At 39.9% G+C, this 12,857-nt stretch overlaps 1 protein-coding gene across 2 annotated transcripts in view; it reads right to left on the minus strand.

Moving 5' to 3' along the window:
* Positions 1-12,857, minus strand: part of ADAMTSL1 (ADAMTS like 1) — a 197,409-nt gene that overhangs the window by 53,149 nt on the left and 131,403 nt on the right. For both annotated transcript variants that reach the window (XM_082074285.1, XM_082074284.1), the window contains exons 16-17: positions 7,965-8,175; positions 578-757 (exon numbers count right to left, since the gene is read on the minus strand). In XM_082074285.1, coding sequence (XP_081930411.1) covers positions 578-757; positions 7,965-8,175 — 391 coding nt within the window. The remainder of the gene's footprint in view (positions 1-577; positions 758-7,964; positions 8,176-12,857) is intronic.

The following is a 12,857-nucleotide window of genomic DNA, read 5'->3' on the forward strand; positions in this document are numbered from 1 at the left end:
AGAGTGAGTTTGTTTTGCCATCCTTAAGTTGAAGGAAGGAAGTAGCTACCTAACATTACACAAGCAGTGTCCTAGAATGAATGAGGCTTGGCGTCTGCAAGGATATGCCCACAGCAGACTGCAGTAATCCCTCCCTTCTCTTCCCTGTGTCATAGGGAAAGGTTGGAGTGGCCCCAGGAGGAAAAGGCTATTGAAATCAGAACAGCCAGGCTTTGGGGAGAAAAAGCATTTAGCTTGGAGGAGTAAAGATTACTCTTTCTGATGTCTTGGATGAACATAAGCATAGACATGGACAGAGGCAGGGATTTATTGTTTTGAGCGTGACTTGTTTTTATGCCAGAAGGGAGGTCTTAATCATTTGGCTGAATGGGTAAACCACATCTGTGGAGACAATCTCCAGAGCGGAACATTGGGCTAGTGATCACATCCCCTACCAGGATGATAAGGACAGATTACAGGACAAAACTGGGTATAACATGCTTTGGGCAGTCTGAGGTCCTCTGGCTCCTTCACCCCAAGTGACCGAGCAAATTCATCACCAAGAACAGCACAACACTCATGCATACAAATAGCATACCTGTGTCCAGTCAGAGAGAAGCCATTCATTGGGACAGTCCTCATTTTTGCAGGCTTGTTGAGTAACAGGCCTTTGCACGGAACAGAAGGTTTCTGGCAACTCTAACAAGCTTCCATCTGCCAGGCGCTGCTTGCAAGGTATATCTCGCTTCTGGACACCACTGCCACATGTTTGTGAACACTGTGGGAGATGAGAGTCAGCCACCTTACCTCACACTTGCACCGTGGCAACTTGCAGCAAAAATTACTTGTGAAATTGTGTAGAAAGCAACACTCTGTTTTGGCCAAATAGAATATATATATATAAGTATATATATAAGTATATATATAAGTATCTATCTATCTATCTATCTATATATATTTATATAAATCTTAGAGACATCAAAGCAGACTTCTTTTAAAAATGTCTAAAATATTTTGGAAAGTGGAAGTAGCTTATTTTGCTAATATTTAGAAAAAATGCTTTGGTATTTCTGGACTGCTGAGTTTTCAGGCATTTGTAGAAAAGACATGGAAACAATGGGTCAGAATTAGAGTACGGAGGTAGAAAAATTGTCCTTTCCGGTAACTGTAAAAAGAGACACTTGCACACAATGTGGAGGATCTACATCCTGATGTCTCTGCCTGAGCTCTGACTGTGCTACTGACAGTGTCGAAGAGAGTGGAACAGTCTTGACCAGCAGTAGGTGATTAAAAGCCTTCATTTCCAGGATTTAATTACACATATTAGATAACAGTAGCTGTGAACTAAATTGTTAGCTTGAACTAAATATTCAAATTCAGCTTGTTATAAAAAGATTTGTATTAACAAGAAAAACAAATGGAAATTTGAGAATGTGATAACTTTTTCCCCAGTTTTTTACTTTGCTTTTCCTTCCCTTTGTAATTTTCTCATTTCTTGTTTCTGACCTGCATAAGGTCTATTGTTAGTGCAGCTCAAAACTTAACTGTCCAGCACCAAGTTCCTGTCCTTGAAGACTTTTTGCATTATGGCATTTCTCTGACTTTTAACTCGTGAAAGCTGTATTTCAGTTGCAATCTGCTGTTAGCCTCAGTAATTGGTTTGTAAGGTCAATATAATAAACCATTAAATATCCATGGAGCCCTTTTATATTTATGGCTGTCACTGTGGCAGTGTATACTCTTTCCAAAAGGTAAGGAGGAAAGTTTATTTAAGTCAAAGTAAATTGGAATGATTAACATCATCTAGAGGATCCCTCTCCCCTCTTTTTTTAATGTGAAAATCCCTCTCTGTCCATTTTCTACCCAAGCAGGGCAGGAAATTTTGAACAAGTAGGTTTAATAGATTTCCTTTTCTTTTTTGTACACTCGGCTGCTCAGCCCTTTTTCCTGATGATTTTTTTCCTGAGGCTGGTAACAAGCTCCCAGTTCTGTGCAGTCCAGCCAGCTCAACTCTTTTTCTCCCTTCTCTTAGCAAAGAAGAAGATAGAATTTGCACTATACTGACATGACCAGCAGTTGCTTATAGCAACATGGGAATTATGCCCAAGAGGCAGAAAACCATATAAAGAAGTATTAAAACTTATAGTCAATCAGTTTAAAAGGCACTGTTTTAGAAAATCTTGCAGTTATGAAAGGTCCTTCTCCCTTAGATAGAGCTGTATAAACTTTCATGTTATACTGATCGTAGGATATACATTTTCCTTGAAAGGCAGAAAGGAAGTGCAGAAAGACAAATTTATATCCAGTTTGGTTTGCTCCCTCATGAGTAAAACTAGCTTTTGTTCTACTTACTTAGAAAGTTACAAAGCCCAAAGGCTTCCAGAAAGTTAAACAATACTTTAGTTTTCAACAAAAGAAAACATTTATTAATCTTCCATTTGAGGACAATTCATTCCTGAGGAGAGAGTAAATCAAGAAAAATATGATTAAAAGAATTATTTCAAGATTGCCTAAGGACTGTCATTCTATACCAGAGCCAAAATGGGTTAGGTGCTGTATGAATACAACAAAAGCATGTTACTTCTGTCACTCACTCAAATCCTGGGAAGTCTCCCTGCCCTTCCAACACGACTGGATAAAAGAGTAAGACAAAGATCTTTACTTGCTTCTTGCCCTTCAGCCACTCACATAGCTTTGTGCTGTGAAGAATAACTTGCTACTTAACACCAAACTCTATTGCTAAGTGCCAGAGAGAGACAAATGCAGTAACGAGATTCTTCCTTGTCTGCAGGAGTGCTCTTCTAGGACAGTGCTGGATTACTGCTGTGCTTCTACCTGAATATCACCTCTGGAGCCAGATTTTTCTCTAGTGGAAGCTTACAGCCCTCACATTTTTCAAGAAAGGGGGTGATCAATGACAGCAACATCTGCTTGTGTTTACAGAAAATATGGAACAGAAGTTTTTAGGATCCTCATTTGGACACATCACATCTGAATAATGTACTGTCTCTCTGTGCTGTTCAGAAAGAATCTCAGAGCACCATTACAACAGAGAAAGGTCCTTGTATCACAGGGTAGTTTCACCTTGACCACCCAAGTAGGTCTAGCATGACTGTTTGAACTATGTCTCCTGATATTCCTATTCTCCACAGCTTCTAAGCCAAGTCAAGCTCAATATTCCCTGACATTCCTTTACAGGGCATCTGAGACTTTGCCAAGGTACCAAATTCCAGAGTGACATCTCCCCACATTGATGCCTGATTATGCTTAGTTCAACAATTAGCTTAAGCAAACATTAGGCAAGGCTGACACCAAAGAAGACAACCTATACATCCAATTCTGACAGTCAGTCACCTGTGGCTTTGTACTGCCTTTTCAGACATACTGGTGTAAGCAGTTGTTTGGTTGTGTAGTGAACTAGACTGAAAAAATCAATCTAGGCCAAAGCTGAGTCTTGCGTCTAGGTAGGAAAAGCCCCAGGTTCCAGTATAAGTTGGGGAATGACATATTAGAGAGCAGCATAGGGGAAAGGGACCTGGGGGTCCTCGTGGACAGCAGGATGACCATGAGCCAGCACTGGGCCCTTGTGGCCAGGAAGGCCAATGGCATGCTGGGGTGTATTAGAAGGGGGGTGGTTAGTAGGTCGAGAGAGGTTCTCCTTCCCCTCTACTCTGCCCTGGTGAGACCACACCTGGAATATTGTGTCCAGTTCTGGGCCCCCCGGTTCAAGAAGGACAGGGAACTGCTGGAGAGAGTCCAGTGTAGGGCAACAAAGATGATTAAGGGAGTGGAGCATCTCCTGTATGAGGAAAGGCTAAGGGAGCTGGGTCTCTTTAGCTTGGAGAAGAGGAGACTGAGGGGTGACCTTATTAATGTTTATAAGTATATAAAGGGTGAGTGTCACGAGGATGGAGCCAGGCTCTTCTTGGTGACAGCCAATGACAAGACAAAGAGTAATGGGTTCAAACTGGAACACAAGAGATTCCACTTAAATTTGAGAAGCAACTTCTTCTCAGTGAGGGTAACAGAACACTGGAACAGGCTGCCCAGGTATGTTGTGGAGTCTCCTTCTCTGGAGACATTCAAAACCCGCCTGAACACATTCCTGTGTAACCTCATCTAGGTGTTCCTGCTCCCACAGGGGGATTGGACTGGATGATCTTTTAAGGTCCCTTCCAATGCCTAACATTCTGTGATTCTGTGATTATATTTCTGTCTAGCTTTAACCAGAACCATTGCATGACTACATAGCACTTCTGGAGATGTAACGGAGTGGGTGCTATATGGGCAAGAAAAAGATCTTCACAGTGGCTATTCTTTCCTTTGGTAGAAGGGCTTGCATATGTAATCCTAAACTGCTGATGAAATTGTGGCCTTGACCTTTCGCACAGCGATCTTTGCTTTGATATCTGTTCTGCTCATATAAGAACCTATAGATGATGATAATTAATACAAATAATTGATGGTCTCAATGAAAAGTAGGAAGGGAAAATGGACTGCCCCCCTACCTCAGCATATGCCTACGAGCACCTCCACACATGCATACAGGCACAAGATTCAGGCCAAACCCCCATTATCATTGTTTGGGAGGCAGAGAAGCTGGTCTCTTATCAAACTTGTGGAAAAAAGTCACTTATTAATGAAAAGTAAAGGGCTAGGCAACTGTCACTCAGCACTATAACTGTTAGCTGTCTGAGGTAGTAGCTGAAGGTTTGTAAGGATGTCATTGTACAGTCAGTCCTCCTTACAGGGCCAGGTGAAGAAGGGGTTATCATACCCCTCAGATATTCAATGTGCTTTAATTTTGCACTTTCCTCTGCTCACGGTGGTGGGACTACAGCAGTACAAGTTTTAGCTGCATTCTCAAAAATGAATTATCTGCTATGACTCTACAGTAAGATGAAGCATCTGCAAAGGAAGTAAACATTTTTGTCTCAGCAGGTCTTTCAGTTGCTTTCTATTGCCTAACACTTTTAAATTCACAAGGACTTTTTAAATACGGAGAAAAAATAGCTAGGAAAATATCTGAAAATGTTACCAGTTTTCCCATGCAGACTGTTGTCAAGCCATTGTTCTAATTAGCTTTAGAGCAAGGATAGCACCAAACAACTAAAAAAGAATACTGGGACTGAGACTATGGTGCTTATTCAGCCATAAACCAAAGGAGGATGAAGATTTGCTAAAGGATGTCTCCCATTTGAGGTCTGCAGAGTAGATATTTATTTGGCCTTGTAAAAATGAAAGCCCATATCCCCTTACCTCCAGAAACACACTACTGAAAACAAGATAAACATCCTAATGAATTTAGCTAAGAAACAGTTCTATTTAAAAATAGTATTGAATCTGTAAAGTTATATTAAAAAATTCACTTGGAATGTTACAACACTGATAATTATCCTGTTGTTTATCTGTCAGGAGCACTGGGACATCTGACAGCATTTAATTCAGACAACTCTTCCTTAACAAGCATAAAAGGCCTCTGAAAAGAAAACATTGCTCATTGCAGATTAAATCTTTTGTTTGTTTGTTTGCTTGAAACTATTGTGAGAGAATGCTCTGAAAAACATTATGAACTCCACAGACGATCCCGAAGAAATGGCTTCAAACCAGGATGCGTGTAGAGCAGATGTTACCATGCAGCATCGGTAAAGGTAGAAAGCACCTTCCTTAGTGTGAGGAAGACACCTTTCCACAGGGCCCTCTATCTCCCCGTGTATGGGGAACTCTTTCCGGGATTTGGGAAGACGCCAGGTGCTGTGGGTCCCTTAATGTGAGGAAACAAATCCTCCTGCAGGATTTCTTCTGCTGGCAGGCTCCATGGCAGCTCTGCTGCCTGGCTGGAGCTTACCTCTAGGAGAAGTCTCAGCCACTTACATCCTGTCCAGATGGTCTTTTCCCTCGCACATCTCAGGAGCCAACAGCTGTAATAATTCCAAAGTACAACACAGTGGCCTGATGGTGCAGGTTTTCACATGGAGGTCATCCATGGGAAACCTGCCTGAGACTGATCCATGAGGCCTGACTTTCCTACAGGGTGGAAATAACAGTACAGAGATGGTTGTGCAAAGACAGAAGACAGATGTCTCTAAAAAATGAGATGCATTTCTTGCATTATAATCATCTAACCAGAGGCAGAAAGACAGTGAGAAGTACATTTTTGTGTCGTTTTATCCTGGTGAAAGGTAAATCACAGGAAATATTCAGTGCCAGTGTAGTAAGGAGATAAATATGCAGCTGGTCAGCCTGCAAAGCCTGTGGAAATAAGTGCAGAAGACCTGTAATGTGACCTTCATTAAGCTCCAGCAATGAACTGCAACACAGATTCTCTTGCTCCACCAAGACAGGACAAGGCAGTAGCTAACACAAAAGATGTGAACTGAGCAGTTTGATTTAATTTCCCATTAATATGCTTCTCAAAAACCTTTATACTTAATTGAGATCCCTTCTCCCAAAGATCTGTTACACCTTTCCAAAAGACAGCATATTTGAGAGCCCTTGAGCAGACACAAAAATGGCTAAAACATTGCTTTGGACATGTGGAAATACAGGAGTTTACACTGTCGAGGAAAATGTTCAAATCCTGAAAAAAAATCTGTTTGGGAATTGCTCTAGCGGAAACTCTTTAGGTACCATTCTAGAGTGGCCTATGGCCAATGGTAATTGTTAGCAGAAAGTAAATTCTTCAGCATGTCTGTCTCTCCTGACTCTTCAAATAAACTGTCAGAAAATTGTTTTCCATGAGGACTGTAGCCAGTTGCAGGATTTAAACGAGCACAGGCACTCCTTCTAGCATATTCTAACTTTGAAATGCTCGACTTTATTATGTTACCTCTTACTAGAATACAATTTGCTATTTACATATATAGCACTTATGTATGACTATATCATAGAAATATTCAAAGGTACAACTAAGCAAATACTTGTGTATGAATATCAGTAGGCAAATTAACATTAAAGAATGAAATGTCACAGAATTGTTTTAAACATAGGATTAATACCATGGTTTAGTCATCTAGGTTTGACAGAACATCAGGCTGGCATAAATTTTTGTTACTGGGATGGCTGCCCAAACATAGAGCTCTCCCATGAAGTACAGCTTCACAGACTTATTGACTTCATTAGGTGAGCACATTAACATCCCCATGGCTGTTATTAAAGGGCAGGTTCTATAGAGGGAGGCTAGTTGGACATATGTAAGCACCATGACAAGGTCTCATAGTTGTCTCATAGGTTGGAATGAATCCTTGAACCCAGAAGAACTGAAGATTTAAATAGTTCTTTTGCCTGCACATCCACCACACAGCAATTTTTCTCTATTCTTGATGACAGGGCAGGATACTTTCTTCCTGTGCAATATTATATCCAACAGAAGCATCTTTAAGTCTTTTGAATTGCACAAGTGTTTCATTTGCAACCAGATGGCAACAAATAAACTCACTTCAGATTGCTTTCCAAAGACTGAAAGTCTTCTCCATTGTGTAGACAGCAATTTTCACTGTTTGTGTAATAAGGCATCCATCTCCCAAAGGCAAATGTCTAACACTTCCTAGTGACTCTGAAGGATGAGTGTTTCTTGTCCTTAACTAAATTATTATTTGAGAATATATAGAATACCCAACGTGCTTTAGATACCCTCTCCTCCCTCATGCTTATAGCTTTGTATTCCTAGAAACGCTGGCATTGCTAAACAAACCCACTGACTGCAACTGACAATCATATTCCAGACATATTTTTCTGGAATTTATTGCTAACTGTTAAAGAGTTTCCTGTAATTTTGCATCAGAAGGAGCTACAGTTACTGGTTACCTCTGAAAACTTCGATGTACTTGTTTTAAAGTGCAAAAAGGCATAATTTCAATTTTGTTTAATGTCTGATCTGAATGTTTAATGAATCCTGTTGGAGGGCTAAAATAAAATGATGCACTAATAAGCATGTAATGACTACTTGTAACAGTCATAAAATGAGATTATACATCCATTCTTACCTCTTGCCATTCTGTAGGATACCAGGAAGGTGGACAATCAAAACGATTACAGGCTTGCACAAGGGATGGCTTAGGTTTATAGCACAATTCATCTGCCAAAATCACAGTCTCATTAGTCTCTCTTGATAGTAGATGAGAACAGAAGACATCCCGTGTCTGCAGTCCAACTCCACAGGTAAGACTGCAAGTGCTCCATTTCCCAATCTCCCATCTGTGAAGGGGTCAGGAGAGAAAACCTTAAGCACAGAATAATGTAACCTTAATTTTTGTCTATAATGACAGAGAGAGTGAAGAAGCAGAAAATGAAAGGGAATTATCTTTCTCTGATCACTGTCACCCTTCTTGTAGCTGCAGGATGAGGCTAAGAAGAATATTTGCTGCTTCTCTGCATTTTTAGTTCTGTTAAAAGCCCTTGGACTTCAAGTCTTTGGCACTCCTGTGATATCACAAGAAAAAGTTTGGTCCTAAATTAGAAGTTTTTGGTGCACAGGAGCATGGCCAATGTATTTCAAGACCAAATGGATTTAATTAGCTGTTCTGTTTTTTTTTCTGTCTTTAACAAAGAAGACCAAGATATTAACAAAGTCCATCAAAGGAATGTATCAGTGAATTGCTGAGTAGAAGTTTCTTCCAGAAGATCCAGTTGTTGTGTTCCTGACGTGACTTTTCCTTGCTGTGGAGCTAGGGAGTACTAGGGCCTTGAAACATGCAGCAGGAGAGTAGGGAGATCATCCTCAAACCCTGGGTCAACACCTGTTACTGAGCCAGTCCTTTTCTGCACTATCTATGTAAATCTTGCATGAACAGGATTGTTGATAGCCGAATTTCAGTTCTCAACACACTAAAACCAGATTTCTGCTGTTTGAGCTGTACTGAATACAACCCATAATTCTGTCAGCCATACACAGAAAATTGCTTAAAATATTAGGTGTTCCACTTTTGTAGTCTACTAGAAGGCACTTTAGAAATATGAAGAACTGTGTACACAAAAAATTCCTATGTTCAGAATGAGAATATATGAAAATATTCTTTCCATCATATTTACACTAACCACTACACTGACCTGGACATACTCCCACATCCAAATGAAAGTATGAGAGCCAGATACTGCCACTTTTTCTAATCCTGAAGAATAGCTTCCTCTCCTGCATGATGTTACTGAAACTGATTGCTGGGGGAGTAAATTAAACATTCAGGACAAGGAAGACTCAGAGAACCTGCCCTTGAGGAAAGCAAAGCCAGGCAGAAACTGAAGAGACTGATTATGAAGAAAAACACCCTCAAACTCCAAGCAGTATAGAGGCAGACAATGAAGGGAATTTATGGAACATGTCAGCAGCATGAAACATAATTTGTGGAAGAAGCAAGAGGAAAAACACTCGGACAGTCTGAGACCAGCAGTCAATGGAAACTGCTCAGCATGTTTAAAATCTATCATGTTAGTAAACACATTATGGAAATGTGGAAAAATGTTAAGGTTATGCCATTTTACAGTCACAGAACAATTCTAACTCTTCTGTTTAGTTTATGAAGTTGTTTTGAGCATTTGTTCCCTCCCTCTCAGCAACACCCATAACAAATTGAAACAGCTGGTAGGTGAGAAATATTTTTTTTCCCTTGATGATCATGCTGATTGACCAAAACCCACATTATTCCCCTTCTTTGCTCCATCTGCAGATTACATTTTCTGATTTTGTAACAGGACAGGATATGCCCTGAGCATCACTGTAAGCACTAATGACACTGTAGTTTGCTTTTCGACAACAGCCTTGCTTCTGCTAGTAACAATGACAAAAATATGTTTAACCCTGTCTAAGAATGAAAACATCTTGCACACTGAGTTAGAAGTTGCCATGGTCACTTTCCAGGTCTTAATACGTAGAGGGCCACTAAAGCCTGATACATGTACTAGGAGCTATTTAGCAGTGGAATAGAAGTGACATCTGACAGCCAGTTGAACTGATCTGGAATATGTTCTCCATATGAATGATCTTGGAGGAGAGCTCTTCCCAGATTTTCCCATAAAGTTGTTAGTCAGAATTAATGTGGGTGTCAGCTATCCATCATTTTTGGCAAAACCTAAAATAAGATATTTGAGTAAGTGCTGAAAAGAAGGCATTTTCTTATTTCAGAATCTATTTTGATACATGGTTAGTCACCAAAGTTCTTTTATTCAAATAATGGTAATAGCTGTTGCCTCCAGCAACTCATTGTTTGTTATTTGTATAAGTGCTCAATGTTTCTGTTGGCAGTTCACACCTCAGTGGCCAGCAGGCCACGTAAATTCTTGGGAGATCTTGGCTTCTGCAGAAGAGGGTGTCTGTTTCTTCTTCCAGAAAGAAATGCTGGGTTTCAGTAAAAAGAAAGGATTTGTTTTTCCAGTGTTTGAACTTTCTGTTGCAGGTTGCATCTGTTGTCCTACCCGTAACATCGGTTTGTTCAGAATTCTTTCCAGCTGCTTTAAACAGGAGATTCCTTAGAGGTGCTCAGGAAATATGAGGTCAAATTCTCTTTTACCCTTGTACTTTCCTAGTCCCCAGTGACTTTTACAGTCTTTCATGCATATAAAGTAAAAAATGTAGAGTAGAGATGTGCAAAGGGGAGAAGGGATGATATATCTGGTTGGCGGAATTTCAATCTCCTGAAAACCACAGAGATCAGTGATAACCTCATAGAATAGAATCACAGGGCAGTAGAATTATTTTATAATAGCTAGAGGTGCTTGCAACACTTTGAACTTGTATTATTCCACTACATTTACAATTTAGTTTTTAAACTAATTGTACTGTTGGAGATAACCCTCTTTTTTTACAAAAAACAAACCAAAACCAAACCCAAACAAACCAATCCAAACAAACAGCGTATTTCCACCCCTGCTCCCATCACCAGGCTTTCCTGTAGTAACATAAGTTTACCCTTACTGCAGAGTGTTATGTGACGCTAAACAAAATAAGTCTTGTCTAATTTCAAATGGTCCTTGTCTCTGTATGCCTGTCTCTTTTTAATTTTGGCCATACTGAACTGACTCTTCCAATGTGTACGTCATACAAAAAACAATACTGCCATAATGTCCTCTATTCAACCGACAGTGTCAGAATTAAAATTAAAGTAGGAAATAATCCTGTACTTAAAAAGATGAATACAGTAGTTACAACAGCACAATTCTTTTGTATGATTAACGTAAGTCTAAAAACATTAGCAATGGTCTCAAAAAACAGCTTACCATGCTATTTGTAATAATGGAAATTTTCTTGACATAGTGAACAAAAATCTCACCTGCAAACCCTAAATTAAGCATGTTCTTTTTCAGTAAGTGTCAAGTTTTATGAGGGTCCAAACATTCAACTAGAATATAGCCTGGACATTTGTGATCAACTTCAAGTTTTCTAAAAGGAAAAGAAAAAAAATCTTCTAACACATACCATGATCGTGAACTCCTAAGTAGTTCTATACAGTTAATTTTAACTAGAAATTAACTTTCCTTCTTTCTTGTGACAGAATAAAAAATACCAATGTCATATTGTGCCCAAGCAGTTCAGATGAGAACCGAAGGATCAAGTGAGTATGATCTTGTTCCTGGCCCTTTGCTGAACTCCAGAGGTGACTGGGACCAGAACTGCTGAAACATGGAGTAGTCTGTGAGTACACAAATATACCTTTTGAGTCCACTGGGAAGACTCAAGCACTGGGGTGGATAAGACTCTTCTCCCATGTGTGTCTCAACTTCACATTTGCAAAATCGTAAGAATACTCTTTTTTCACATAAACTTCATCCATGTTGTCTCTTTAGGTTGTGGTCCTGCAGCAGTGATAATGTCTTACTGTCTTTATCCCTAGCACAATGGGACTCTCAGCTTGATGGGAACCTCTAGACATTACTGTGTTACAGATAACAATAGGGACAACAATGCACTATTGCCTCAGTTTTGAAATGCCCCTCTCATTGCTACAGGAACTGAAGCCCACATAATAATTCTGCTAGCTAGGTAGACCAGAAAGTGGCACCAGCTACTAACCAGATACTCATGGCAGGAGAAGCTGCTAGAATTGGAGTTGTTGCCTGAGTGAAGCCATGACCCTTCTGAATAAAGTATTCTTGCACCACCATAGTCAGTCTGGAAAAAGTAAATGTAAGCAGAGTTTGAAAAATGTATACCCATGGGCCAAAACACTATGGAGTCAACGGCTTTGGATCAGTCACTGTATGCACAGTATATATGGTAAAAATGAAAAGCATTCTAAGCTGTTAGGTGTTATAAGTAAAGAATATTTTTTAGAGATATATGATTTTCATCCTGACGCAATCCCTTCAAGCACTGCCAAGAAAATTGAACACTGCACAGGAAAAGTAAACACCCTTTTACACACAGACCTCCCAAACTAGTTCTAAGGAAATGAAATTATTCTCATTTTTATGTGGTTAAACCATATGAAAGTGATATAAAAGAACTCTTATTGTTTCTAAAATAAACATTCATCAGTGTGGAGACAGGTTTGCTTGGAAGCATCTTACTTAATGTCTGACACCTGCCAGCATAGAGACATCCCTCAGTGCATGAGGGCTTGGTGGCATCTGTGTACATGTGCGTGCAACAGACTGAGCAAACCCCATACAATATCAATAATGCCTTCCTCTTGTCGTCTGTCAGTCTTTGTCTCCTGCATTGGACCCTGCAGACTCAGAAGCCTACTCAGAACCCATAGATGTCCTCCCTTTTGTGTTATCGATCTGGAGATGTGTTTGTGGCAAATGTCCCTGTAACAATGGTGTGAAGGGCTTTCTTAAGTCGTCTTTAGCAGACATACCTCATGTTGAGTCAGTATTCCCAGGTCTTAAATACCACACAGAAAGTCACCTTGAGCTTTGACAGCAGAGAGATTTACTGTCAACCG

This window comes from Streptopelia decaocto (assembly GCF_964273445.1).
Source record: "Streptopelia decaocto genome assembly, chromosome: Z".
NCBI lineage: Eukaryota > Metazoa > Chordata > Aves > Columbiformes > Columbidae > Streptopelia > Streptopelia decaocto.